Source organism: Prinia subflava, unplaced genomic scaffold (assembly GCF_021018805.1).
Source record: "Prinia subflava isolate CZ2003 ecotype Zambia unplaced genomic scaffold, Cam_Psub_1.2 scaffold_53_NEW, whole genome shotgun sequence".
NCBI lineage: Eukaryota > Metazoa > Chordata > Aves > Passeriformes > Cisticolidae > Prinia > Prinia subflava.
Genome location: NW_026961063.1, coordinates 80,899 through 108,108, shown reverse-complemented (window position 1 = coordinate 108,108; position 27,210 = coordinate 80,899). Strand labels below are relative to the sequence as shown.

Sequence of the window (27,210 nt, the reverse complement as noted above, 5' to 3'; positions counted from 1 at the left end):
ACCCCGGGGCTGGGCACGGCTTGTAGGGATGGGAGGGGAGGAAGAGGAGGAACCCCGAGGGGTCGAGGGGGGGGACAGCACCTCCCCAGTGCCCCCCAAACGCCGCCTGCGTCGTGCTGGGAGGGGGTGACACCCCCGGCACGTGTGACACCCCCCGGCACAGGGACCATGCTTGAAGCACACGCAGGTATCGGGGTGCGGGGCGGGATGGGGGGGTGCGTGCGGGGGCTGCGGGGGGGAGGGGGAAGGGTATTTACAGCCGATGCGGTGCTGGGGGGGTGGGTGGGGGTCTCAGGGTGGGGAGGGGGTGCACAGTGAGCTGGCACGTGCTGCGGGGAGGGGGCTGGCGGCTGCTGCGTGGGCGCTGCGGGTGGGGGGGGGACCGTGTGCCCGGCGTGGGCGGCAGCGCTGACGTGGGAGCGCACAGTGCGACGCGTCTGTCCCCGCTCGGTGACGGGGACGGTCAGCACCGGGAGAGGGGAGGGGGCTGTACAGGGGGCTCCAGTCCATCGAGGGCTCCCCAGCCCTGGGGGGCGGCGGGGGGCGCGGAGCCGGGCGGGATGAGGGTATTGCTGCTGCGGGGAATCGCATCCCGCCGCGGCTGAGGTAACCAGAGCGTCGGTGTGGGACGGGAGGGAGCCGGGAGGGGGGGGGGGGGGGGCTGTGGCTGAGACCCCTCCCCACCCCAAACTCCCCGGGCCCGGAGCTCCGCCGCACCCGTCCCCCAGCACGTTATTGCTTCGTTAATAGTGGCGGGGGGGCTACAGGGGCCTCACTGCCTGCTGGTCTCCTGCTCCACCTTGATGGTGCCCCGAGGGGGGTCTGGGGGGGCCGGCGGACCCCGTTCTGCCAGCCCGTCCTCGAACTCTGCGGGGAGAACACGGAGACAGCGTCAGGTCACGATTGCACAGGAGAAGGCAGCGGTGCCGCGCTGACCCCCGCCCACGGCGAAGCCCCCCCGGCCCCGCGGGGGCTCACCTGGTCCGGGGGGCTTCCCCGGCAGGCAGGGGCTGAGCCGCCCCACGCGTTCGTGCGACACCAGCCGGGCCAGGCGCAGCCCCTCGTCCATCAGCGTCTGCTGGAGGATGTGGCGGCTCCAGAGCCCGTGGGGTGCGAGGCCGAGGGGCACGTCCGGGGCCGCAGCGGGCGGAGGGGTCAGCCGGGGACAGGCACCCGCCGCTGCCGAGAGAGGGGCGACAGTCAGCGCCAGGGCTCGGGAGGCGGCCACCGCCAGCCCCGCGGGAAGGGGAGGGACCCCTCACTCACCCTGCAAGTGGCCATCGAGGCTCTCCCCGGAGAGGCTGCCCGTGTCCTCCTCCAAGCTGGGTCGGTACCCGGCCCCGGGAGGCTCCAGCCCCACCGGCAGCGCCAGGAGCTCAGGGCGGCTCTGCTCTCCCGCCTGCCAGGAGCGCACAGGTGAGCAGGTCCCCTGCGCCACCCACCCCAGAACACCCACGGCCACCACCCCGAGCTGGCATGGGCAGCCCCGGGCACGTTGCGCTGTCACGCCCACGCTCACAGGTGTGCACACCTGCACATGCTCTCCTGCACCTGCACCCACCTCCTGCTTGAGCCGCTTGGCCACGATGGCACCGCTGTCCTCGGGATGGGCCCTGGAGGTGGAAAGGGGCTGTGTCAGGCGTGGGGGTGGCCACAGCAAAGCCCCACGTTGTGAGCTGAGCCACCAGGCAGGGCACTGCCAGAAGCTGGGGTTGTGGCACAGATGGAATTGGGGGTGGAAAAAGAGGGAAGCAGCTGGAAAGCAAAGGGAAAAGGCAACCCTGGCACGGTGGGCAGGGGGCTTCGGGGATGGAGGCAAGAGATGGGGTATCCCCAGCGGCATCCCTTTGCTGCCTGGCATCCCCCCCACGCCTGGCATCCCCGTCATTCCCATCCTCCCCACCTCCCACGCTCCGAGGTCAGGCAGAAACCACCCACGCTGCCAAAGGGGAACTGGGGGCCGCAGGGTCCTGGCCCCATCCACAAGTGCTGGATCACGGGGTGCAAGGGGGTGACACCCAGGCTCTCCCCAAGGGGGGTTCCCCAGGTCTGGGCTCACCTGGCGACCTTGAGAGAGGACAGGTAGGTGCTCTCCCGTGCGACCTGCCGTGACAGCGAGAAGAGCTCGACGCGCCGCAGCAGCAGCGAGTTGTCCCGCAGGCAGAACTGGGCGGCCGCCTCGTTGATGATGAGCTGGGGGCAGAGATGATGCGTGAGTGGGGACAGGGACGGCAGCGCCCACGGGACAGCAGCGCCCACGCGACCCTCGGCTAAGGCAACGCCGGATCCAGGCTGGCAGATGCCACCTGCGTGGGAGCAGATCTTGATTCCCACTCACCCACACCCCCAGAGCCTCCCCGGTCCCTGTCCCAACCCAGCAAACCCCAAGAACTTCAAGCACGGAGCCCACCTCGTGCAGGGTGAGCTGCTTGCCCTCGCGGCGCCGGGCCTCGCCGCGGCCGTAGATCGCGCTGTGCCGGCGGATCTCCTCCTCCTTCTGCCGGTCACCATCCTCCAGCTGGAAGATGTGCCCCACAGTCTTGGCCAGCTTCTTGTTGAGCTTCATCAGCGCCCTCAGCTCGGCCTCGCCGCCCCGGGGGCAGCTCTGCAGCAGCCGCTCCACGCTCTCCACCACCGTCCGTGCCAACTCCGGCTCCAGCTCCGTGCCCACCGCCTGCTCCCCGCTGCTCCCGCCCGGGGAGAAGGGAGGAACCCCCGGCTCCTCATCCCCACCACCCTCCGACTCGGGGGTGCTCCTTCCCGGCCACGGCGGAGCCGCTGACGGTGACAGCTTCTCCCCTGGCTCCGTGGGGCTGCGGGCCGGGGGCGTCCCGGCGCTGCCGCTCCCCTTGCCCGCGGCCTCGCCGGGGCTGGCGTGCCCGTTGCTGAGCGCCTTGCGCCCGCCAGTCTCAGAGAGCTTGAAGAGCGGGATGCTGCTGACCGGGACGGCCGAAACGGGCTGGCTGAAGAGCCCCGGGTTGGAGGCCCACTCACGCAGGGCTTTCTGGAGGCGGCGGACGTGGAGGGGCTTGGTGGCCATGCCCACCAGCGCCATGATCTCCAGGAACTCCTCCTCGCCCGCCTCGCAGAGCTGCTGCACGTCGTCCCCCCCTTGCTGGATGAAGGTCTCGTAGTAGCCCAGCAGGTTGGCTCGTTGCAGCACCCGGTACAGCTGCAGCTCCCCCAGCGTGCGGGGCAGGGCCATGGCGAGCCTGTGGTGGGCAGAGGACGGACGGACTCACCACCGGGACGGACGGACGTGCAGGAGAAACCCACTCCCCACCTGTGGGCTTGGGGGTAAGGGCAGAGGGAGGACTCCTGTGTATGGGTGTGCCAGGGTCCCTGAACACCACGGGGCGCCCTGTCCCACCCAGGAACCATCCTGTGCCCTGGGCTGGGCTGGTCCCTGCAGCCACAGCCCCTGGACATGGCACAGACACGAGTGGGGTCACCCCCATCCCAGCCCCTACCCCCTACCCTGGGCAGTGCCCAGCCTCTGCCCCCCTGCCCCATCCACGCCAGGTCCTCACACGGGGCAGGACACACGTGGGGCTTCCCCCAGCCCCCCATCTCCAGGGGTGTTGTGCCAGTGCCGATCCCACCACGGCCAGCACGCCCCAGGCCCCCCGCCCTGCCCGTGCCCTGTTCCCCTGTGGTCCCCTGGATCCCATCAGGACCATCCTTCCCTGGTGACCCCGCCCCGCTCGGTGCCCCCATCCCCACCCTGGTCCCACCAGGGCCATCCTCCCCCACCCTCCCCGCGCCTGCTTGGTGCCCTCCAGCGCCCCAAACCCACCCTGTGCCCCACCCCTGCCCCATTCCTCCCGGACCCACCGGGGTCATCCCTTCCCCGGGCTCTCTGCCCTGCCCGGTGACCCCCGGTGTCCCATCCCCCCGCCGTCCCCACGGTCCCTTTGTGCTCCCACGGTCCCATCGAGGCCATCCCCCCACGATCCCCCCACCCCGCCCGGTACCCCCCGGTGCAGCGGTGCCCCCGGTCCCATCGGGACCATCCCCGTGCATCCCGGCACCCCGGACCCACCCGGAGCCCCGCGGCCAACACCCCTTGGACCCCTCGCCCTGCCCGGTGTCCCTCGCTGCCCTGTCCCCCTCCGGTCCCCTCAGTGCCACCATGGCCACCGTCCCCCGGGACTCCCGCCCTGGCCGGTGCCCCCCGGTGCCCCGTCCCCTCCCGCCGCCCCCCGCTCGCTCACCGCCGCCTGGAACCGCCTCCGTCCGTTCCGCCCGCCCCGCCGGGCGGCCGGGGAGGGGCGGGGGGGCTCCGGGGCCGGCTCTAACCGGGGGTCCGGTGGGTGCCGGGGGTTCGGGGGGTCCCGCGGCCGGGCCGGGCGCGCTCCCTCCGCCGCGCCGCGCCGCTCTGCGCGCCGCCCACACGGGCGGGACCGTGAAATAGCAGCGGCCCCGGCTGCGCCGCGCGTGGGAGGCCCCGGGGGCGGATCCCGCGGCTGCCGCCCCCGCCGAGCGCGGGGGGGGACAGCGGCGGGGGCGGCGGCACCGGGCCCCCTTCTTCTTCCCCCCCTCCCGGTACCCCGGAGCAGCGGGAGGGGAGCGGCGCCCCGCACGGCGGCATCGGGGGTCCTGCAGCCCCGGCAGGGACCGGGGGGGACACGCGTGGCACGGGGGGGCCGTGGGAGAGGCACCGAAGGGGACACGGTGCTCGGTGTTGCTGGATCGCGGAGGTCCCGCGGGCAGCGCTCGCAGCATCCCCGGTGTCGGTGACAACCCGAGGATGCTCCGGGTACCGGCAGCGCTGTCCCGGCAGTCGCCCCCGGTGGCGGAGCCCTCGCGAAGGGCTGGCGCTCGGTGTCACCGGCACGCACACGCTGCCATCGAGAGGCTTCGGGGTGAGCACCCCGGCGGCGCCGCGGAGCAGCGAGAACGGGAACGCTCGGAGGTTTCCCGGGTGGGCTGGGGGGATGCTGAAGCCCCTCGCCCGCAGCACCGGGGTCCCTCCCGCGGGAGGGAGGGGGGAGGGTGTCACGGCCCACGCCCCGCTCCGGCCCTGCGTGGCTCGGCGCTATTTATACCGCGGCCGGCGCCTGGCGTGGGGCCAGAACCGCCCCCGCGCGATCCTGGCCGGGGGGGACCGTGCCGGTGTCCGGGGCACATCCCCGGAGCTGCCGGGGGAGCAGCCGCGGGATCCCGCACGGGCACGGTCCCCATGGCGGGGGTCCTGCCCGACCCCCCCCGGTTCACCCCCGTCCCCACCGCCCCTGTCACGCCCCCCTCCCCCTCCACGACCGATCGTCCGGCGCGGCGGGGCCGTTCCCAGCCCCGGCGCTGCCCCCGGCTGACGCACATCCTCCGCCCACGGCGCCGCCGCTTCCCGGCTCCGCCGCCCACGGCCCGCGGAGGGGGAGCGGGGGGGCCGCCCGAGCCCGCTCCCCGCTGCCCGCCCACGGGCGGCCGCCGCCCCACGGGGAGGGACCCACGCGGAGGGCGGCACCCCCTGCCCGGGGCTGCGGGAGCCTCGGTGCGAGGGGACGGGCGGTGCCGGCAGCGGGACGAACCGGAGCCCCCCCGGCCGAGCCGGGGCGAACCGGAGCCCCCCCGGCCGAGCCCGGCCGCGCCGCCCCGTGGCCCGTGGGGTGTGGGACCCCCTCTCCGCGCCGCGGGGCACCGGGGACCCTCGAGCCACGCCCGCCCCGGCAGAGCCCCGGCAGAGCCCCGGCTGGTCCCGGGGCCGCGGGTTCGGTACCGGGGGAGAGGCGGCGGGAAAAGGGGCGGGACCTGCGCGCCCCCCACGCCTGACCCAGTCACACAAACAACGCGAGGCCGCGCCCTGATAGGCGGAGGCGGTTGTCAATCACGCGGGGTACACAAGTAGGTGGAGGGCGTGGCCGATCAGATCTGCTTTCTGATTGGTTGAGGGGCGTGTCTGTCAGAGCCGTTACCAGAGCGGGGCGTGGCTGTTGAGTGAATGGCGGGGGGGGAAGTTGGTCACCGTGGTAACCGAGGGCGGGAACACGGCTGCTTCCCGCACGCGCACTGCTGATAGGTTAAATGCACTGTCAATCAACGTGGCAGGCAGGGAGAAGTGATTGTTGATAGGTTCAATCAGCTGTCAATCAATGACAAACCCGGCGAGCTCCTCTTCTATTGGTTGTGGTCGCTCCTCGGCGGCCGAGCAGGGCGGGAGGCGGAAGCGGAAGCGGCCGGCGCAGCCGCGGCGGGAGCGATGAAAGCGGCTCCGGAGCGGCGGTGGCGGCTCCCGGTTCTGCCCGCGCTGCTGCCGCTGCTGTTCCTGCCCTTCCTGCTCTTGGAAGCTGCAGGTACGGGGGGCAGCGGCGTCCATGAACGGGGACCGGGGGAGTCATGGTGGGGAGCGGGGCGGCGGCAGCACCCGCTGAGCGCTTCCCGGGGCCTCCACGCTCTGGGGCTCGGTGGGACCGGGGTTTCGTGTCCCGCTGTCGCGATCCCCCGGTACCACCGGAAACACCCTCGGGTTTATATCCCTGTGAAAAAAGCATATTGTGTGTGTGGCTCTACGCAGATATTTACTATATGTAATATGCTAGGTAGAAAAGTTATGCAATATTAACATTTAAATAATATGGTAAATGTAGTTTTAACATTAAGTCTTAGTAGAAAATTTGTGTGTGAGATATTTTCTTTAGCTCAAAAGAAAGAAAAGATGACCAGGAGGTTTTTCGTACAGAGATAACAGTTACAAAAAATATTCTAGTGAAGAAGAATTTATAGCTCCTTATTAACAAAAGTAACCTCTTCAAAGACTTAAACCAGACTTGCAGACGGCAAGGAAAATATGCATAGTAATGAAGAGGTTACAGAAAAGACCAAAATTTCTCTCTAAGTTACCCTTCTCCTCTGCAGCCTTTGTCTGAGAAAGAAGAGGGACAGTAGTCCCGAGCTACCTTTCTTTGCTCTTATTTGTCTCATTATTTGTCCTGTCTCTGAAAACTTTTTGAACTTTTATTATTGTATTAATTTTTTTTTTTTGTAACCAATTTTTATTCTTTATGAAATTTTCATAAATTTCAAAAAGCGAGTAATAAGCGTTTATCACATCCCTGAGGATTTTGGGGCTAGGAGTCGGTGTGGAAGGGACTGATCCCGACAGCTCAGGGCACGGGGTTATCCCAAAAAGGAACCAGAGGGTGCATTCCAAGGAAAACAGCGGAAGGAGCGGGGGGAATGTGCTGAAATGGAGAATCCTCGGGGAGGGAAAGGGGTTGGGGGGTGAAGCAGAGGACCTGAACCCCTCCCTGTGCCCTTCCCAGGCGCCAAGGATGGGATCATCCCCCTCCAAGAGAGCCACACCTCCCACCACGGGGAATCCCAGCGGTTCTGCTACACCAACACCAGAGCCCCGCAATGGAACGACGTCTGGACAAGGACACAGGTGACAGGAGGAGGAGGAGGAGGAGGATGAGGAGGAGGATGAGGAGGAGGAGGAGGAGGATGATGAGGAGGAGGAGGAGGCGGAGGAGGACGAGGAGGAGGACGAGGAGGAGGGTGAGGAGGAGGGTGAGGGTGAGGATGAGGAGGAGGAGGAGGACGAGGAGGAGGAGGCAGAGGCGGAGGAGGAGGATGAGGAGGAGGAGGTGGAGGAGGCGGAGGATGAGGAGGATGATGAGGAGGAGGATGATGAGGAGGATGATGATGAGGAGGAGGAGGAGGCGGCGGAGGAGGAGGTGGAGGAGGCTGGAGGAGGAGGGTGAGGAGGGTGAGGAGGAGGAGGAGGGTGAGGAGGAGGAGGAGGAGGGTGAGGAGGAGGAGGAGGAGGATGAGGAGGTGGAGGAGGAGGAGGAGGAGGCGGAGGAAGAGGAGGCGGAGGAGGAGGATGAGGAGGGGGCGGAGGAGGGTGAGGAGGAGGAGGAGGGTGAGGAGGAGGCGGAGGAGGAGGCGGAGGGAGGAGGAGGAGGAGGAGGATGAGGATGATGAGGAGGAGGAGGAGGAGGATGAGGAGGACGAGGAGGAGGATGAGGAGGAGGAGGAGGAGGAGGATGACGATGAAGAGGAGGAGGAGGAGGATGAGGCGGAGGATGAGGATGAGGCGGAGGAGGAGGAGGAGGAGGCAGCAGATCCTCCCTGCTCCAGCCCCTCCGTCCATCCCCCGCCCTCTCCTCCCGCAGATCCGCGTCAACAGCAGCCGCATGATCCGCGTCACCCAGGTGGACAGCGAGGAGGAGCTGGAGAGGTTCAGCGTGTGGAACGTGCTGTTCTCCTTCCTGCGGGGGAAGCTCAACGACACCAGCATCGACGTGGATCTCTACAGCAGCAAAACCTGCCTCAAGGTGGAGCTGCTGGAGCCCAACACCAACTACTCCGTCGTCCTCTTCCGACGTACGTGGGGCTGCCCAGGGGACAGCAGGACAGGGCAGCTCAGGATCCAAGGACCTGTTCCTTCCTCAGGAAGGGAATTTGGTCTGCAGAAGGAATTTGGAGTTCACCTGTTTTGTTTTTCTCCCCGTGGCTTCAGTCAGTCTCGGCTGCCTCGGTTGTTCCGGGTTAGGGGTGCACCTACCCCTGCCCAAGCAACTCCGGCAAAGCTCCCAGGCACAGGCAACACTTTTAGCAAGCTTAGTTAAAGTGATATTCAGCTCTTAGCAGTGATCAGCTCTTTTGCAGTGATTCTCAGCTCATGAGCTTGCTGAGGTGCCTTGGCAGACACAGGCAGAGAGAGGAGAAGCGCTGTGTGAAGTTCCACAGATGAATCTTTATGGCTTCTCTCCGTGAAGGGTTTCAGGGACAGCTTGGTCTGGGTCTTCAGCACCTGTGGGGGCTGCTTCTCCACCAGGAAGGGGCTGAGGGGACAAAGGGACACCACGGCACTTGGCACAACAGCCCCACCTCAACCCCTGGCCACCACAGCCTCTTGACCAGGCTGGACAACACCTCCTTGAAGCGCTCCAGGAGCCGGGGCAGCAGCTCAGGGCCCAGCTCTGTGCTCACTGCCATCCCCTGCTGCTGCAGCTGGAAGTAAACCTCGACCAGGCTCTCACACCTGGGGAAAGGGAGACCCTCAGCACTGCACCCTCACTGAGCTGGGGGGAAAAGTGGGGTTTTTTATAGGATACCGAGGTTTTGAGAAAGGTGTCCAATGGTCTGAGTCGGGGTAGAAAGTGACAGATTGTCTTACAGGGAGATAACAGAGGGTCCAAGCACGGGAGAAGGGTTATTTTGGCCTAGTCACCATGACCAGGCATTTCTGCCCTTAGGTGACCACCAGAGAGGCCTCCCAGGCTCACACACCTGGGTGCTGCCCTGTCCTTGTGACCCCGTGGCAGGTGGGAGCTCCCCACCGTGCCCCTCTGTTGGGAAGGATGAAGTAGAAAGACCTTGCAAATATGGGGGTTTAGATTCTGGGAGTCTGAGTTCAACAAGAGAGATAGAAATGAAAGCAAGCTTTGAGATTTAGGGTGTGGGGTACAGAGCCATCAGCTAGTGAATAATGATGTACTAAGCTGAGGGGCAGCTCCCTTGATTAAACAATCCCCTTCTGCTTGCCTTAGGTGATGGGACAATTCTATTTGGTGTAAGTAAATGTTATCTTGTATTAGATTGGTTAGTCCAGCACAGACTATTCAACCTGGAAAGATATTTAATGTACGGTATTCAGAACCTCCCTCTCTTATCCCGTCCTCTCTTTTGCCTTCCTCTCTTTCCTCTTATCCCCTCTTTTCCCCTCTCTTTTCCCTCTTCTCTTTCTCGCCCTCTGTTCCTCTGTTCCTGCTCTCCTGGCCTGCTTTAGCTGTGCCTAAATAAACAATAAACCACCTGCTACCCCTGCTACTTTGCTTATAGAGATATTTTATCGCCAACTCTACCATCTCAGAGATATTCCTTCACCCCTCCCCACTGGGATTCGCTTTCTTTCCAGGTTTTGATCCTAAGCTGTTCATCGTTTCCTTCCTGGGCCTGCTGCTGTTTTTCTGTGGGGACACACTGAGCAGGTGAGACCCCGGGGGTGTTTTATGGCACAGGTATCCATAAATCACCTGCAGGGATTGATTCCCTGTGTGATCATTGCAGGAGCCAAATCTTCTATTACTCAGCTGGGATCAGCGTTGGCTTGTTGGCCTCGCTGCTCGTCCTCGTTTACATGATGTCCAAGGTCATGCCCAAGGTAGGTGTCACATCCTGAGGGGGTCAGAGGCCTCGTAGCCCTTTCCATACTGGTTTGGACTGGGTTTTCTACCCCTCAGCACCTGGGGGAGGTATCCAGAGCCTGCCTGTGCTCCCCCAGAAAAGCCCTGTGTACTTCCTGCTGGTCGGAGGTTGGTCCTTCTCCCTCTACCTGCTCCAGCTGATCTTCAAGAACCTGCGGGAGATCTGCAAGTCCTACTGGCAGTACCTGTTAGGTAAGTGGGACCTCTGGGGCTCACCAGGAGCTGGGGGGCAACGCTGAGGAGCTCCCAGGGGGTGGTGTCAGGCTCCCCCCTCATCCTCACGGAGCCCCCAATCCCTGCCACCATTCCCTGGGTGTCACCCTGGTTTTGAAGACTTTTCTAGGCCTTCTGTAATATTCTTCATATTGGAGTCAGAAATTTCACTTTATCACACTTGCTACTATAAACACTGGCCATGTTCTGCTAACTGTCTTTTATTGTTTACATATTTCTATGTAGGAGGAGAAATGTGATTGACAGTTAGCCTGACCAACGTGGATTGAGAGGTGGAATTCCATCCTCCAATCCACGGGCACCATAAGAAATGTATAAAACTGAGTTTTGTAAATAAATTCGGCCCTTTTTTCCTGCTTTGCTCACCATCCTCGTGTGGTTGTTCCCGTGTCCACTGTTACACCTGGGCTCTCCCACAGGTTACCTGCTCTTCGTGGGCCTCCTGAGCTTCGCCGTGTGCTACAGGTACGGCCCCTTGGAGAACGAGCGCAGCATCAACCTCCTCTCGTGGGCCCTGCAGCTCCTGGGGCTGCTGCTGATGTATTCAGGCATCCAAATCCACCCCGTGGCCCTGGGTCTGGTGCTCGTGGCTGTCTGCACCAAGAACCTGGACTACCCCCTGCACTGGGCCTTCGCTGCCTACAGGTGAGCCCTGTGGGATTCCAGCTGGCTCCCAGCTCCCTGCTGGCTCGGGATGAGCTGCTGGATGGAGCCTGTGTCACAAAACAGGGTTGTTTTCACTGGGGGTTGGGAGTGGGGTGGGTAACTGGGCCATTTTTCCCCTGGGACTGGGGCAGGAGAGGCCCTTGGGAGCAGAGGTTAGAGGGGTGTGTTCCACTCTCCCCACTGCCAGCTGGCCCAGGGGCTGCTCCTGGCCTGGGAGCTCGGGCTGCTCTAGGAATTCATGTCTCAGATGCTGGTTCTGCCCCAGAGGTTCGTGTTCCAGGAGCTGCTTTGGCCCCAGGAACTGGTTCTACCTCAGGGTTCCTGCCCCAGGAGCTGCTCCTGCCCCAGATTTCCAGTTCTGGGAGGTGGTCCTGCCTCAGGATCTGGTCTTGCCTTAGAATTCCTGCTCTGGGGTCCTGCCTGGGAGCTGGTCCTGCCCCAGGGGTTCTGTCCTGAGAATTCCTGCCCTGGGATCCTGCCCTGACAGTTCCTATCCCTGGGGTCCTGCCCCAAGGGTTTTGTCCTGAGAATTCCTGCCCTGGAGTTCTGTCCTGACAGTTCCTATCTCTGCAATCCTGCCCTGGGGTCCCTCCCCATCCAGGCAGGCATTAACTGATGCTGCCCCCCAACAGGAGAGTGCAGAATTCCAAGCTGGGCCCGACGCCCCCTCGGCTGCTGTCGGAGGAGGAATATCGGGTGCAGGGCGAGGTGGAGACCCAAAAGGCCCTGGCAGAGCTGCGGAGCGTCTGCAAGAGCCCCGAATTCTCTGCCTGGAGCACGGTGTCCCGCATCCAGTCTCCCAAAAGGTAACGTGCCCCTGGAAGGACCCCGTGTCCTTCTGTGCTGTCACCTCTGTCCCTAGAGACAGACACACATCTGTGGTGTGTGGGAGCACAGAGTGCTGGGGGGAAAGGATGGAGAGCACCAGGTCCCGGCACAAAAATGCTTCACCTGTGTGTGTCAGGGCCTTTCCAGGACACACCTGGCCAAGGTGCTGCTCTGTGCTTCTCCCAGGTTTGCTGATTTTGTGGGTGGTGCTTCCCACGTCACCCCCATCGAGGTGTCTGCCCACGAGCGGGAGTTCGGCCTGGCGAGTCTCTGCATCGACGAGGAGCTCTTCGAGGAGGATGATGATGATTATGATGAAGAGGAGGAAAATGTCAATGACTCCTTTGTTGGGAATCACAGGAGTGATTCCCTGCCCCACAACCACCTGGATGTCCAGTGAGGTCAGCTGTCCTGGGGCCAAGGAGCAGAAGTTCTGCTGGGCTGCTCCAGACGTGGCAGGGATGGTCCTTGTGGGGATGGACCCCCTCTGACAGGGAGAAAAGGGGTCTGATCTCCTTTCCCAGCTCCTCCCTGAGGTGTGAACGCTGTTGTCAGCACAGCTCTGGGTGTTGGGGGACACATGGGAGCCCCCCAAAGTTGAGAGGTCACCTGGTCCTGGATGCAGCCTGGACCCACCCCAACTTGTGCCGTGGATGTTTGTGAGCACCCAGGGTGGCACCCCCAGGGCAGGGACCCTCTCCCAAACCTGGGGACTCATCTGGCTCCATCCCTCAGTGCCAGGGGCTGCAGACAGGAGCTCCTTTCCCTTCACTGGGCAGCCTGGGGTGGGGATGGACCTTCCCCTCCATCTCCTGTGCAGGTGCCTGAGGGTGACACACACGAGAGGAACTTTGGACCTGTCCCGCTGGTACCTGTGTGCTCAGCACCTGCCTGGAGCCGTGCTGAGGGAGCTGCCAGTGACCTCTTCCTCCTCCTCCTCCTGTTACAAACACATCAGAGGGCTCCAGCTGCTCGGGCCACTCCTCTGCCTTGGCTTCAGTCCCGTGTGGATACCAAAAACTCCCAGCGCTTCCCCGATGGAGCTGTGGAGCCTCAGGGTCTGCTGGCTGCCCCTGGGTGTGGTGTTGGGGTAGAGGCCGTGCTCAGCCCCCTCTCCCCGTGCCAGAGCTGAGGATGAGTGCGGATGTCCTTCCTCCCTGCCCTTCTGCTTACTCCTCTCCCAGTGGGCGCGGGCAGGGACTGAGGGTGACCCCAGTGATGTTCCAGCTCCAGGTGCTGTCTGGGGAGCTCTGCCAAAGCACAGAGCTGGAGGGGACACCCCAACCTATGCAACTTCCTAAGCAATAACACTGCCCTCACCTCCTCGCAGCCCTGGGGACCCCCAGCCCAGCCCCTACCTCACCTGGAGCTTCTGCCATCACTTTGTCCCAATCCCAGGTCTGTCTTTGCTCCCCAGCTTTTCCTGCACCTTCCTCCCTGCTCAAATGTGAGGAGACTCTGTTACTCCATCCCCCCACCCTCAGCGTGGTGAATGACCGATTATATTTTTAATAAAGATGTATTTTTTAGGACCCGAGCCTCATTTGTTCATCCCGCTGTGACCCCAGGGCTCAGCCAGCTGTGGGAATTCTTTCTGCTGGGGGGACACGACAGCCCCTGGGTGACACATTCCCCGTGGCAGCACCTACCGTGGCCTCAGGTTGGGCTGGCACCAGGTGTCCTCTCTGGGGACAGGTGTCCTCCTTCAAGCAGCCCTGGCCATTCCCAATTCTCCAGCCCTGGACCTTGCCCCTGTTTCCCTCAGCTCAGGAGAGGAAGCTCCCTTTGTTTGCTCTGCTCCAGGGTTTTCCCTGCTTGTTCCTGCTCTGAGCTGCCGGCTGGGGAAGGCACACGGCGGGCAGGAGCTGTGGCCCGAGGCGCTCTTGGGGTTGATCCGCTCCGGCTGCTCCTTCGTGCCTCAGTTTCCCCATCTGGAAGCTCTAGGGGAGGGCCCTGCGCTCCCCCCCCGCCCCTCCGTGGGCCGGACGGGGCCAACACCGGGCGCTGGGCTGGGCTGAGCCCCGCCGGTTCCGGGGCAGCTCCAGCCGAAGCCGCTCCAGCCGCAGCTGCTGCTCTGCCACAGGGAGGTGAGTCTGGGACCCCTCTGCTGCCACACAGCCCCTGAAACCCCCGAGCCCCCCAATCCTCAGCTGATGGGGGTACCCTGTCCCCATAACCCCCATCCCAGGGCTCTCCATCCCACGGGGCGTGGGGGCCTCGTGTCACTGCGAGCCCCGGGGTGAGCCCAGCGCTGCCCTGGGGCTGTGGGGGGCTCTTCCTGCGGCTCCCACCCCTGCCTGCTGAGCCTGGGGTCTCAACCCCGCAACTCGGGGGGGCTCAGACCCCCGGGGGGGGCTGCTGGGGCCACCTCCGTCACCCTTTTCCCCTCATCCTTCCCCACCTTCTCCTCGCTCTTGAACTTTCCCCGGGGCACCGATAAGCGGGGCTGGGTTTACAGCCCTGCGCCCCAGCTGTAAAGCAGGGGTGAAGGTCAGCCCCGGGAACGTGACACAGACAGGTGAGAGATGGGGAACAGCGGGGAGAAGAAGCTCCGGGGGGCTCCCGGGGGTGACCTGTCGGGGGGCTCGGGCTCCCCTCCCCGCCCCGGCTTCCCCCTGCCAGGAAGGAGGGAGGAAGTGGAGGCTGAATTAATCCCTGCCCCAAGAACAGGATCCAGGTGTCCGCATTTCCTGGCCGGGTCCCCGCTTCCCTCCAGCGTCCGGCTGCCCCCAGCTCCACCTCGGGGTCGTGGGCACCCTGGGGAAGGTGCCCCCCGTGCCTCTGTGGGTGCGTGGCTGCCTTGTCCCCTGTCCCCAGCGTTGCAGAGGGGGAGCAGCCAAGATCCCAGAGATTTCTGAGGACCTGCTGGGGTGTTTTGGGGAAGGGGCTGCGTGTCCGTGGCTGCAGCCCCACTCGGTGCCGTGTCCCAGCCGCCCCGGAGCTGCCCGGCCATGGAAGGCTCCTCACCGCTGCTGGACGCCGAGGCCGTGGCGGACCTGGTGCTGCTGGACCCGCTGACGGAGGAGTCGCTGGTCCAGACCCTGCAGGAGCGATTCCGCCGCCGCGACATCTACGTGGGCAGCGGGACCGGGGGGCTTGGGAGGGGCGAGGGGGGCTGCAGGGGTGAGAGGGGGATGTGGGGTCTGGGATGGGGATTGTGGGGGGCTGCAGGGTTGGGGATGGGGAATTGGGATGTGGGGTCTGGGATGGGGAATTGGGATGTGGGGTCTGGGATGGGGATTGGGGGGGCTGCAGGGTCTGGGATGGGGAATTGGGATGTGGAGTCTGGGATGGGCAATGGGATATGGGGTCTGAAATGGGGACTGGGGGGACTATGGGGTCTGGGATGGGGAATTGGGATGTGGGGTGTGGGATGGGAAGAGGATATGGGGTCTGAGAGGGATTGGGGGGGCTGCAGGGTCTGGGATGGGCAATGGGATATGGGGTCTGGGATGGGGAATTGGGATGGGGAATTGGGATATGGGGTCTGGGATGGGGAATTGGGATGGGGAATTGGGATATGGGGTCTGAGATGGGGATTGTGGGGGGCTGTGGGGTCTGGGATGGGCAATGGGAGAGCTTCAAGGTGAGCAGGCTACGGGGTCTGGGTTGGGGAAAAGGATCTGGAGAGTGGCAGAACTGCAGAGTCTGGGGTGGGGAGCAGGAGAACTTTGGGGTCCAGAATGGGAACAGGGTATGGGGCCTAGGATGCGAAGTGGGAAGGCTGCAGGGTCGAGGGTGATGAGAGGGATTTGGGGTCTGGGATGAAGACAAGGATCTGGGATGGAGATGGGGAGCACCAGGACCTGGTCTGGGTCCTCCCAGCCCCTCATCCCTGCTGTCCCACAGACGTACATTGGGAATGTGGTGATCTCGGTGAACCCGTACCAGTCCCTGCCCATCTACACCCCGGAGAAGGTGGAGGAGTATCACAACTGCAGCTTCTTCGCTGTGAAGCCTCACATGTGAGCACAGGGAGGCTGGTGGTGCCCTTGGTCCTCTGCATTGTGCCAAGGGTATCACTCCCGGGCAATCCCAAGGTGTTGGAGTCCAAGGAAATCCACTTGGGGCAACACCACAGCCACAACGAGGGGGTCTTGGCATTTCCTGAAGCCCCCAGATGGCTCCAGCCCCTTCCAACCCCCTTTGCCCACAGCTATGCCATCGCTGACGATGCCTATCGCTCGCTGAGGGACCGGGACAGGGACCAGTGCATCCTCATCACCGGCGAGAGCGGCGCCGGCAAGACAGGTACAGCCAGGGCTGCCAGGGGGGCTCAGGGCACTGCCAGGGCCTGGTGGGGTGAGGGGCACAGCCCCAGTGCCCACAGCCCCTCACCAGTGACCCCTGGCCCTGTCCCGGCAGAGGCCAGCAAGCTGGTGATGTCCTACGTGGCAGCTGTGAGCAGCAAAGGGGAGGAGGTGAACAAGGTGAAGGAGCAGCTGCTGCAGTCCAACCCTGTGCTGGAGGGTGAGTGCCCCCCACGCTGAGCCCCAGCTCAGGACCCTGCCAGGGTTCAGCGCTGTCCCCCTGACCACACCGTGACCCCCCTCCTCTCCTGCAGCCTTTGGGAACGCCAAGACTGTCCGCAATGACAACTCCTCTCGATTTGTGAGTGACCTGGGGAGGGGCGTTGGACCCTGCTAGGGCCATGTGGGGATGGGGATGTGGGGCCACAGGATCCCAGGACCCTCTGTTCTGCTCCCCATCCCAGGACCCTGCAGCCCTCCTGCTGCCCAGGTCCTTCTCCCCATCCCAGACCCCAAATCCCGCTCCCCATCCTCGACCCTGCAGCCTTCCCACTTCCCATCCCAGGCCCCACACCCTGTTCCCACTCTGGACCCCAAAGTTCTCCTGCTCCCCACCTCAGACTCTGCAGTTCTCCCATTCTCCAGATCCTTTTCCCCAACCCAGATCCCGTATCCTGCTCACCTTGAAGCTCTCCCATTCCCCATCCCAGACCCTGCAGCCTTCCCAATCCCCATCCCAGACCCCATATCCCAGTTCCCCATCCCAGACCCCACAGCCTCCCCAATCCCCATCTCAGACCCTGCAGCCCCCCCAATCCCCCTCTCAGACCCCATATCCCAATTCCCCATCCCAGACCCTGCAGCCCCCCCAATTCCCCGTCCCAGACCCTGCAGCCCCCCCAGTCCCCATCCCAGACCCCATAACCTCTTCCCATCCCATCCCCCAAATCCCACCAGGACCCCCTTTCCTGACCCAGCCCCCTCCCCCAGGGCAAGTACATGGACATTGAGTTCGACTTCAAGGGAGAGCCCCTGGGAGGGGTCATCAGCAACTGTGAGTACCCACCCCCCATCCCGGGGGGTTCCACTCCACACACCCCAGTGACAGACCCCTCCCCATTGTCCCCTCCCCACTGTCCCCTCCCCACTGTCCCCTCCCCACTGTCCCCTCCCCACCGACCCCTCCCCACTGTCCCCCTCCCCACCGACCCCTCCCCACCGACCCCTCCCCACCGACCCCTCCCCACTGTCCCCTCCCCACCGTCCCCTCCCCACTGACCCCTCCCCACCGACCCCTCCCCACTGTCCCCTCCCCACCGTCCCCTCCCCACCGACCCCTCCCCACCGACCCCTCCCCACCGACCCCTCCCCACTGTCCCCTCCCCACCGTCCCCTCCCCACCGACCCCTCCCCACTGACCCCTCCCCACTGTCCCCTCCCCCCCTGTCCCCTCCCCACCGACCCCTCCCCACCGACCCCTCCCCACTGTCCCCTCCTCACCGACCCCTCCCCACTGACCCCTCCCCACTGTCCCCTCCCCACTGTCCCCTCCCCACTGACCCCTCCCCACTGACCCCTCCCCACAGACCTGCTGGAGAAGTCCCGCATTGTCCGGCACGTCAAGGGCGAGAGGAACTTCCACATCTTCTACCAGCTCCTGGCTGGGGCTTCACCGCAGCTGCTCCGTAGGTCCAGACCCCGCAGGATGGGGGATTTGGAGGTGGAACAGGAGCTGGGGGAGGGATCATGACTGAACTGTCACCTCCTGTGTCCCCTCAACCAGAGCAGCTGAAGCTCCGCCAGGACTGTGGGCACTACGGATACCTGAACCGGGAGAGCTCCAGCCTGCCCGGCGTGGACGATGCAGCCAATTTCCACGCTATGCAGGTACCCACGGGAAGACAGGAATCCCTCCCCAAAAAAATCCTGGAGCCCACCCCATGCCCTGAGCTGTTGTGTCCATCCCCAGGATGCCATGAGGGTCATCGGCTTCTCGCCCGCCGAGGTGACGGAGCTGCTGGAGGTGACGGCCGTGGTGCTCAAACTGGGCAACATCCAGCTGAGCAGCAGCTTCCAGGCCAGCGGGATGGAGGCCTGCAGCATCACCGAGCCCCAGGGTAGGGATTGGGGCGTGTGGAGACCCCCTCAGCCCCTCCTCGGCCCTGGCACTGCCGTCTCCCCACGCAGAGCTGCGCGAGATCTGCGAGCTGATCGGGCTGGAGCCCGGCACGCTGGAGCAGGCGCTGTGCTCCCGCACGGTGAAGGCGCGGGATGAGGCGGTGCTCACCACCCTCACCGTCCCCCAGGTGAGCAGGACCACCCCCAGCCTTGGGGTGATGCCCGGCAGTCCCCCATGAGCCGGCACCAGCCCCTCTCCTCTCTCCCCAGGGCTACTACGGCCGGGACGCGCTGGCCAAGAACATCTACAGCCGCCTCTTCGACTGGCTGGTGAATCGCATCAACGCCAGCATCCAGGTGAGCTCCAGGGGATCCTGGAGCCCCAGCAGGACCTGGACCCCCGCCCCACACAGGACTCAACACCCCCTTATCTCCCCAGGTAAAGTCAGACGAGCAGAGGAAGGTGATGGGCGTCCTGGACATCTACGGCTTCGAGATCTTCCAGGTGAGGAAAGGACCCACCAAGGTTCACCCCTGTGCTGTTCACGGGGTTGGGAACAGCAGCTGGGACACGGGGCAGGGCTGGGGGCTCAGAAAAATACAGGACCCTCCCCTCGCAGGACAACGGCTTTGAGCAGTTCATCATCAACTACTGCAACGAGAAGCTGCAGCAGATCTTCATCCTGATGACGCTGAAGGAGGAGCAGGAGGAATACGTGCGAGAGGTACCCCCAGCCCCGCCAGAGCACGGCCCCAAGGAGCTTCAGCCCCCCCTGGGGTGGGGAAGTGCTGGAGACAGCTCTGCTCCACGTCCCTCCCTCGCGCCGCTCCCTGCCGAGAGCAGATTCAATGGCAGGAAGGGATTCGGGATCCTCATCCCCGTGGCCGGACGTCCGGTTCCTGCCCCACATCAGCCGGGGGTGTCCACGGGGTTCTCTGAGTGTCTGACCCACATCTGCTCTCAGGGCATCCAGTGGACCCCGGTGGAGTTTTTCGACAACAGCATCATCTGCAACTTGATTGAGAATGTGAGTGGCCTGCCCAGTGCTGGGGTCTTGGGGTTCCAGCTCCCGCCCCGTAGCCCAAACTGGGATTTTTGGGGCATGATTTTTTGGGGTGACCCCATCCATCGTGGCACAGAGCACCAGCGGGATCCTGGCCATGCTGGACGAGGAGTGTCTGCGGCCCGGCGTGGTCAACGAGGACACCTTCCTCACCAAACTCAACCAGCTCTTGGCCACACACAAGCACTACGAGAGCAAGGAGACGCAGAACGCGCGGCGTGTCACCGACGCCAGCCTGCCACCGCGCTGCTTCCGCATCCACCACTACGCCGGCAAGGTCCGGCAGCGCCTGCTCCTCTTCCTGGGACCCTGATCCTCTTCCCAGCGCCCCAATCCTCTTCCCAGCACCCCAATCCTCTTCCCAGTGCTCCAATCCTCTTCCCAGAACCCTGATCCTCTTCCCAGCACCCTGATCCTCTTCCCAGCACCCTGATCCTCTTCCCAGAACCCTGATCCTCTTCCCAGAACCCTGATCCTCTTCCCAGTGCCCCAATCCTCTTCCCAGAACCCTGATCCTCTTCCCAGAACCCTGATCCTCTTTCCAGCACCCTGATCCTCTTCCCAGAACCCTGATCCTCTTCCCAGTGCCCTGATCCTCTTCCCAGCACCCTGATCCTCTTCCCAGCACCCTGATCCTCTTCCCAGCACCCTGATCCTCTTCCCAGAACCCTGATCCTCTTCCCAGAACCCTGATCCTCTTCCCAGTGCCCCAATCCTCTTCCCAGCATCCCAATCCTCTTCCCAGCATCCCAGTCCTCTTCCCAGTGCCTCACTTCTCTTCCCAGTGCCCTGCTCCCCTTCCCAGCTTCACACAGGAGATGTGGGGCTGGACTGGGAACAGGCATGGAGGTGCTGAGCTGTGCCCCACTCCCTGACCAGGTGACCTACAACGTGACGGGTTTCATCGAGAAGAACAACGATCTGCTCTTCCGTGACCTCTCTCAGGCCATGTGGGCGGCCCGGCACGCGCTGCTGCGCTCGCTCTTCCCCGAGGGGGACCCCCAGAAAATCTCCCTCAAGCTGCCACCCACCGCCGGCTTCCAGTTCAAGTCGTCCGTGGCGATGCTGATGAAAAATCTCTACTCCAAAAACCCAAACTACATCAGGTACCGGAGACCCCCGCGGGGTGGGAGGGGGATCTGGCGCCTGTGAGACCCCTCCTGTAGGAGTTACTCGGTGACACAGAATCACAGAAATACAGAATCACAGAATCACAGAAATCCAGAATCACAGAATCACAGAATCACAGAAATCCAGAATCACAGAATCACAGAAATCCAGAATCACAGAATCACAGAATCACAGAAATCCAGAATCACAGAATCACAGAATCACAGAATCACAGAAATCCAGAATCACAGAAATCCAGAATCACAGAATCACAGAATCACAGAAATCCAGAATCACAGAAATCCAGAATCACAGAATCTCAGAATCACAGAATCAAGCAAGAACAAGGAGCACAGGGGCCACTCCCCAATTCCTCCATCTTGTCTCTTCAACCCCATATGCTAAAAATCCTAAATTCTACATTTACATTCTATGATAAACTAAATACTGCTTATTTTGAATTCTCCCAGCTTGTGATTCTTCACACACTGTGGGCATTCACTGCCATGGCAGGGATCAGAGGCAGTGCCCTCCTGGGCTCTGTGTGAGGCTGCCTGAGCCCCTGGGACAGACCCCAGACCCCTCTGGACAGACCCCAGACCCCCCTGGACAGACCCCAGACCCCCTGTCCGGTCTCCAAACCCTCCAGGGTGGCCACAGGGATGTTCTAGACTCCAACAGTCGATCTCATACTCTCAGAATCTAAACTATCATATTCGCAAGGCCTTTCTACTTCATCCTTCCCAACACCAAACCCTCCCTGCGCTCTGCAGGTGCATCAAACCCAACGACACCAAGTCTGCGATGGTGTTCACGCCGGAGCTGGTGCTGGCACAGGTCCGGTACCTGGGGCTGCTGGAGAACGTGCGGGTGCGGCGGGCGGGCTACGCCTTCCGCCAGCTCTACGGGCCCTTCCTGCAGCGCTACAAGATGCTCAACCCTCGCACGTGGCCACGCTGGGATGGTGGGGACAGGTACGGGGCTGGAACGCAAAATCAACAACACGGAGACAGAGGTTTGCAGTGAAAAGTTGCTCCCCAGTAAAAAGGGACTTAGCCTGTTTATTTCTTTTCGTTTTATAATTTTTGTGGGTCTGGTAGTGGATTGGTTTCTGGGGTTGCCACCCCTTCACTCCACTGGCCAGACCAGCTGTCAACTAACATTATTTTCAAGCTGGAAATATGTAAGCAAAGGACAGTGAACAAAACCAAGAAATGTTGTTTATGTTCCAAAGCGTGAGAAAGTGAAAAACTGACCCTTAATATTCTAACTAAAGAACTGACTCCATTTTATAAGCAAGTAGAAGGCTTAAAAAAAAATCTCAGAAAAACCAGAGCAACAGCTGGCACGGACCTTGAGGGCTGGGGGGCTGCTTGGGGGGTCTCTGATGGGACTCGTCTCTGTCGTGGTGCAGGGAGGGGGCCGAGGTGCTGCTGAGGGGGGTCTCTGACCAGCCTTGTCTCTGTCCTGGTGCAGGGAGGGGGCCGAGGTGCTGCTGGCAGGGCTGGAGTTCCCCGCAGAGGAGCTGGCGTTCGGGCACACCAAGGTCTTCATCCGCTCACCACGCACTGTGAGTCTGGGAATGGGGGAATCCGTGGGGATCCAGGCTCGTCCTGGGAGCTCCTGGGTGATGCCACAGCCCCTGGAGGTGCTCCCTGACCCAGCGCTTGCCATGGTTGTCCCCCCCAGCTCTTCGACCTGGAGCAGCAGCGCCAGGAGTGCGTGGCCCAGCTGGCCACGCTCATCCAGAAGATGTTTCGGGGCTGGCGGTGCCGCACCCAGTACCAGCTGATGCGCAAGAGCCAGATCCTCATCTCTGCCTGGTTCCGTGGCCACAGGGTGAGCACAGGGCAGGTCCTGGCTGTGCTTCCCCTGCCCATCGCTCTCCCCCTGGCTCTCCAAGCCCACCCGACCTCGTTCCCCCGCAGCAAATGAACCGGTACAAGCGGATGAAGCGGTCGGCGCTGATCCTGCAGGCGTACGCACGGGGCTGGAAGGTGAGGGCTGGGCACCCCCAGTGGGACTGGCCTGGTGTGAGGGAGGAGGGAGGGTGGGGACAGGGGCTCTGTGTGCCCCATGGCGGGACCAGGAGCTCCGTGTGTCCCACGGTGGGACCGGATTCACCCTCATCTCCTCTCCCCGTCTTTCCTCCCTCTCTCCTCCCTCTCTCCTGCCTCTCTCCTGCCTCTCCCTCTCGCTCCATGTCTGTGTTGGTGTCTCCCTCGGGCTCCCTGGGCTCTCACCCCCGCAGTCTCGCCGGCTCCTCCGGGAGCTGAAGCGCCAGCGCCGACGCCACGCGGCCGCCACCACCATCGCCGCTCACTGGAGAGGGTACCAGGTACCACCAGGGCCACGCACGCCCTCCGGCCACCTCTGTCCTGCTGTCCGTGCCGCTGTGTCCGGGCTGTCTGTCTGTCTGTCTGCCCACCCTGTCGGGCTGGAGCCTCTGTCCTCTGCGCTGGGGCCAGTTAGGGATGGGGGGACGCGGGGGACGTGGGGGATGTGGGGGACGTGGGGGACGTGGGGGACATGGGGGACGTGGGGGACAGGACACCCTTGTCTTTGTGGGGCTGGTGGTGATGCCCGGTGTCCCCACCGCTGGCGCTGTCCCCGCAGGCACGCAGGACCTACCGGAGGTATTTCCGTTCCAGCGCCAGCACCCGCTTGGCCAACTTCATCTACCGAGGGCTGGTGAGTGGGGCTGGGGGAGAGGGGGCTTTCCCAGCCCCCTGCCCTGCAGCTGGACGCCCCTCTGTCCTCTCCTGACCCCCTGCTGCATTGTCACCCTCAGGTGCAGAGGTACCTGGTGGGGCTGGCAAAGAACCTCCCGCCGCTGTCGGTGACGGACCACACCTGGCCCCCGGCGCCGTACGGGTTCCTGGATGACGCCAACCGGGAGCTGAAGAACATCTTCTACCGCTGGAAGGTGGGAGCAGGGGGAGATGGGGAGAATCCCAGTTGGGATCTTGCTCACCCGAGAGGTTTTTGGCAGCACCAAACCGCCCCCTCCCTCGGCAGTGCAAGAAATACCGGGACCAGCTGCCGCCGTCGCGCCGGGCACAGCTGCAGGCCAAGCTCCGCGCCAGCGAGCTCTTCAAGGACAAGAAGACCCTCTACCCCAAAAGGTGCCAGGGCGGGGGGCTGGGGGTGCAGGGGAGCTCAGGGCAGCAGTGCTGATGGCCTCACCCCCAGCCTGCAGCAGCCTTTCCGTGGAGAGTACCTGGGGCTGAAGCAGAACCCCAAGTACCAGAAGCTCCACGCCGTGGCCAAGGACAAGCTGGTGATGGCCGACACGGTGAGGAAGGTGAACAGGGCCAGTGGAAAGGTGAGATCCTGCCTTGACACCGTGACCATCCTCCCCCGGCTCATGGTGACCCCCTGCCCACGCTGACCCCCACCCACAGACAGTGCCACGCCTGCTGCTCCTCACCACCGAGCACCTGGTCCTGGCTGACCCCAAGGCCGCCCAGCCCAAGACCGTGGTCAGCCTTGGTGACATCCGTGGCGTCTCTGTCACCCGCTTCTCCGACGGCTTCCTGGCCCTGCACCTCAAGGAGGTACCTGGGGAGGGGGGCCCGGGGGGCTCAGGGGGACCCCAGCAGGGCTGACCCCCCGCTTGCCCCACAGGTCTCCACAGTGGGGGCCAAGGGCGACTTCCTGCTGGTCAGTGACCACCTCATTGAGCTGGTCACCCGCCTGCACCAGACCTTCGAGGCCGTCACCGGGCAGGCGCTGCCCCTGCACATCACGGACAGGTGTGGGCGGGGCTTTGGTGGGCGTGGCTGTTGTGGGTGTGGTCACAGTGGGTGGAGTCGGAAGGGTGGGACTCTGATGGGTGGGGCTTTGTGGATGGGGAGGGCTGGGGGCACAGAGGGCGTGGCTTGTGTGGGTGGGGCAGGGTGGGGCTGATGTGGGTGGGGTTAATGTGGGTGGGGCAGGGTGGGGCTGATGTGGGTGTGGGTACTGGAGGGTGGGGCTGCAGTGGGTGGGGTTAATGTGGGTGGGGCAGGGTGGGGCTGATGTGGGTGTGGGTGGGGCAGGGTGGGGCTGCAGTGGGTGGGGTTAATGTGGGTGGGGCTGCAGTGGGTGGGGTTAATGTGGGTGGGGCTGCAGTGGGTGGGGTTAATGTGGGTGGGGCAAGGTGGGGCTGATGTGGGTGTGGCTGGGGCAGGGTGGGGCTGCAGTGGGTGGGGTTAATGTGGGTGGGACAGGGCGGTGCCCAGGGTGTTTTTCAGGTGGGGGTGGAGCCTCCAAGGGTGTGGCTCCATGTGAGTGCCGTGACTGGGAAGCTGCTGAGGACTGGGTGTGCCCAAAGCAGCTCACTGGGCAATGAAGGGATGGGCCTGGGCGTGTCCCCTTCCCACCTCTCCATCCTGACCCCTCCCTATCCAAACCCCCCCCCTCCATCCTGCCACCCCAGGTTCTCCACCCGCTTCCCAAAGGGCGACGTGTCCATCACCGTGGTGGAGTCACCCAAGGCCGGCACCGACGGCCCCATCTGCAGGAAAAAGGGCAGCAACAAGATGGAGGTCCTGGTGCACTGAGGGACCCCTCGCCCCTCACCAGGACCCCCACCCTCACACTGGCACCCGTGACCCCCCCTTGCATCATCCCCCAGCCCCGTGGGTGCTGGCAGCACCCAAGCATCGCTCCAAACCCATTAAAAGGTTGCTGAGGTGTCAGTACCAGGGTGGTGTCACCCCATTATGGGCAGGGTGGGACCTCAGCACACAGAGCCCAAGCTGAGGGGCACAGCCCAGCCCCTCATCCTGGCCTCCTGCTTTTCCTGGCTTTTCCTGATGTCTGATTGCAGTCAGGGCTCAGTTTATGGTGATTGGAAAGGCTCCAAATTGTGGCCACTGTTCTCATCAAAGTGGCTCATGCTGCCCCAGAGGCAATTTCTTGGTGGCCGTGGGTGGATCTGTGTGAAGTCCCTGTCATCCTCCTGCCTGTGCTGGATGTCCTTGTCCCCCTGCCCAGGGTCTTTCCACCCTGCAGCTGCACTGGGGACCAGGGACACAGAGCATGGGACAGAGGGAAGTTGCTGCACAGCCCCAGTGACGCTGCTGCAGCCCAGGACCCGCAGGACCTGCAGCAGTCCTGCACCCCCCAGGTGCCTCAGGATCCCCGTCAGTCCTGCAGTGCCCAGGACTCTCTGGACCCCCACCAGTCCTGCAGCTCCCAGGATCTGTGGGACTTTGCCAGTCCTCCACCCCCAAGAATCCTCAGGACCCCCATCAGCTCTGCAGCCCCCAGGTCCTTCAGGGGCTCCATCAGTCCTCCCGCCCCCAGGATCCACGGGACCCCTGCCAGCCCTGCAGGACCTGCAGAACCCCCGCCAGTCCCCCAGAACCCTCCAGACCCCCCTCACTCCTCCAGCCCCCCAAACCCTCAGGACTCCCACCCCTCCTGCAGCCCCCAGGACCCCACAGCCATCCTGACAGGGTCTCCCCCCCTTTACTGCCTTTCCCCCCCCTACACTCATCAAGCTCTTGGCGAGGGTTTTTATCCTGTCCCCACACATCACCCGCGCTACCTTCGGGAGCTGCCAGCTCCCCGTCACGTCACCATCAGCACCAGCTCCCAGGTGGGCCCTGGAGCTCGGTTTGTCGTGCAGGGGAAGCTCCTGCACGTGGGGGTGGCACGTGCGTGTGCTCGGTGGCACTTTGGTGGCCTGGCCACGTCTCAGCACCGCGGGTCCCCCGCTCTCCCCCGCGGGCTCTGTCACGTCCCACCCAGCACAGGGACCTTCCCCCTGCGAGGGGCGAGAGCCGTAAACAAGCCCGGGGGGCACCGCGGCTCTTCACAGCTGCGTCGCACTTGGCATCGCACAAGTAGGTGTTATTAATTAATTAGACCGTCTCTGGCCAGGCTCCGGTTTAATTAACGTTCCCAGCACTGCAGATGCTGCCCTGCCCCGGGCTGTGTTGCCACGTGAGCCGCCGATGCCGGGCCGCCTTCCCGGGGGGCTGCCGCAGCCACCGGAGCAGTCACCGTTGCCTGTTGCTTTGGGATGGAGTCGGTGGCTTTCATTTGTTGACCCAGTCATTCCCTCTTTCCTTGGGTCCCCTTCTGCTTTCCCCCAGTTTTTCCTCCTCATCTTCCACCTTGGCACATCCTGGCACGGGAGCGGCAGGCCAGGAGTGCAGCAGTGGGGCAGGGTGTGAGGTACATGTGTGTGTGTGTGGGCACACCCGTGCTTGTGTGCACAGGTGAACTCGTGTGTGCATCCCGTGTGCACGGTGAGAGCCTGGCCAATCCCCTCTCCCCCATGAGACCCCCAAATCCTGACTGCAGAGCCCAACATCCAGCCAGGACCATCCCTCCACGCGTGTCCCCACACGTGCCGACAGCCACATCGTGACGTCCCCACAATGAGGGGTCGGGGGCGGCGTGGGCACGGTGCCCGTGCGCTGACCCCCGCCCCGGGGTGCCACACGCGTGTGCCGCTGTGTGACTCCGCCAGCGCTGTCGGTGTCACGGTGCCTGCGTGGGCGTGAAGCTGCGGGGTGGGGATGCCACCCCCCCGGCCCCCATTGGCAGCTCTCCTCTTGCCCACCCACGCCGTGCCACGGGCAGAGCCCCTTATTTAGCGCCGTGCAGCAGCCGCTGCCCCGGGACTTCGCCTCCCGGCTGAGCCCAGGCCGGGGGAGCTTCCCAGCATCCCTGCCCACTGCTGCTGCCCACTGCTGCTGCCCACTGCTGCCCACCACCACTGCCCACCACCGCTGCTGACCACCACCACTGCCCACCACGCCTCGAGGATTCCCTTTCTCCACTACCACC

At 63.7% G+C, this 27,210-nt stretch overlaps 3 protein-coding genes across 7 annotated transcripts; 2 read left to right on the top strand and 1 right to left on the bottom strand.

Moving 5' to 3' along the window:
- Positions 1–326: 326 nt before the first annotated feature.
- On the bottom strand, positions 327–4,412 carry NAB2 (NGFI-A binding protein 2). 3 transcript variants are annotated; one of them, XM_063425121.1, is made up of 7 exons: positions 4,215–4,412; positions 2,411–3,212; positions 2,060–2,193; positions 1,562–1,613; positions 1,267–1,399; positions 979–1,179; positions 339–867 (listed from the first exon to the last, which is right to left on the bottom strand). In XM_063425121.1, exons 2-7 carry the CDS (start codon positions 3,203–3,205, stop codon positions 773–775), a joined length of 1,410 nt encoding a protein of 469 aa, XP_063281191.1. In that variant the 5' UTR covers positions 3,206–3,212; positions 4,215–4,412; the 3' UTR covers positions 339–772. The 3 variants fall into 3 exon arrangements, with proteins under 3 accessions (XP_063281193.1, XP_063281191.1, XP_063281192.1); XM_063425123.1 differs by lacking the exon at positions 979–1,179 and having other exon boundaries at positions 327–867; XM_063425122.1 differs by lacking the exon at positions 4,215–4,412 and having other exon boundaries at positions 2,411–3,455.
- Positions 4,413–6,048: 1,636 nt separating this feature from the next.
- NEMP1 (nuclear envelope integral membrane protein 1) lies at positions 6,049–13,414 on the top strand. Of its 2 annotated transcripts, XM_063425130.1 has the most exons (10): positions 6,049–6,293; positions 7,263–7,384; positions 8,118–8,328; positions 9,866–9,938; positions 10,018–10,111; positions 10,232–10,346; positions 10,808–11,033; positions 11,687–11,860; positions 12,069–12,283; positions 12,703–13,414. In XM_063425130.1, exons 1-9 carry the CDS (start codon positions 6,200–6,202, stop codon positions 12,280–12,282), a joined length of 1,323 nt encoding a protein of 440 aa, XP_063281200.1. In that variant the 5' UTR covers positions 6,049–6,199; the 3' UTR covers position 12,283; positions 12,703–13,414. The 2 variants fall into 2 exon arrangements, with proteins under 2 accessions (XP_063281200.1, XP_063281199.1); XM_063425129.1 differs by having other exon boundaries at positions 12,069–13,414.
- A 5-nt stretch (positions 13,415–13,419) lies between these two features.
- Positions 13,420–25,210, top strand: MYO1A (myosin IA). Of its 2 annotated transcripts, XM_063425112.1 has the most exons (30): positions 13,420–13,542; positions 13,686–13,969; positions 14,813–14,956; positions 15,732–15,847; positions 16,039–16,133; positions 16,248–16,352; positions 16,447–16,493; positions 17,123–17,186; positions 17,719–17,817; positions 17,916–18,019; positions 18,102–18,249; positions 18,320–18,438; positions 18,521–18,607; positions 18,690–18,755; positions 18,871–18,975; positions 19,216–19,278; positions 19,391–19,591; positions 20,194–20,420; positions 21,198–21,398; positions 21,901–21,994; positions 22,114–22,263; positions 22,353–22,421; positions 22,676–22,762; positions 23,041–23,115; positions 23,216–23,350; positions 23,443–23,549; positions 23,617–23,749; positions 23,829–23,981; positions 24,052–24,179; positions 24,845–25,208. In XM_063425112.1, exons 3-30 carry the CDS (start codon positions 14,834–14,836, stop codon positions 24,966–24,968), a joined length of 3,225 nt encoding a protein of 1,074 aa, XP_063281182.1. In that variant the 5' UTR covers positions 13,420–13,542; positions 13,686–13,969; positions 14,813–14,833; the 3' UTR covers positions 24,969–25,208. The 2 variants fall into 2 exon arrangements, with proteins under 2 accessions (XP_063281182.1, XP_063281183.1); XM_063425113.1 differs by lacking the exon at positions 22,676–22,762 and having other exon boundaries at positions 13,497–13,969; positions 24,845–25,210.
- The last annotated feature ends 2,000 nt before the right edge of the window (positions 25,211–27,210 follow it).

Excerpts from the sequence above, each read along its gene's own strand:
- NAB2 (XM_063425121.1), bottom strand. The coding sequence starts at position 3,205 with ATGGCCCTGCCCCGCACGCTGGGGGAGCTGCAGCTGTACCGGGTGCTG. Across the intron at positions 1,614-2,059 it reads TCCTCTCTCAAGGTCGCCAG|GGCCCATCCCGAGGACAGCG; the intron begins GTGAGCCCAGAC and ends TTCCACCTCCAG. Across the intron at positions 1,180-1,266 it reads CCTCGATGGCCACTTGCAGG|CGGCGGGTGCCTGTCCCCGG; the intron begins GTGAGTGAGGGG and ends CTCTCTCGGCAG.
- MYO1A (XM_063425112.1), top strand. The coding sequence starts at position 14,834 with ATGGAAGGCTCCTCACCGCTGCTGGACGCCGAGGCCGTGGCGGACCTG. Across the intron at positions 17,187-17,718 it reads GGGAGGGGTCATCAGCAACT|ACCTGCTGGAGAAGTCCCGC; the intron begins GTGAGTACCCAC and ends CCCTCCCCACAG. Across the intron at positions 22,422-22,675 it reads CGTACGCACGGGGCTGGAAG|TCTCGCCGGCTCCTCCGGGA; the intron begins GTGAGGGCTGGG and ends TCACCCCCGCAG.
- NEMP1 (XM_063425130.1), top strand. The coding sequence starts at position 6,200 with ATGAAAGCGGCTCCGGAGCGGCGGTGGCGGCTCCCGGTTCTGCCCGCG. Across the intron at positions 7,385-8,117 it reads ACGTCTGGACAAGGACACAG|ATCCGCGTCAACAGCAGCCG; the intron begins GTGACAGGAGGA and ends CTCCTCCCGCAG. Across the intron at positions 11,034-11,686 it reads TGGGCCTTCGCTGCCTACAG|GAGAGTGCAGAATTCCAAGC; the intron begins GTGAGCCCTGTG and ends GCCCCCCAACAG.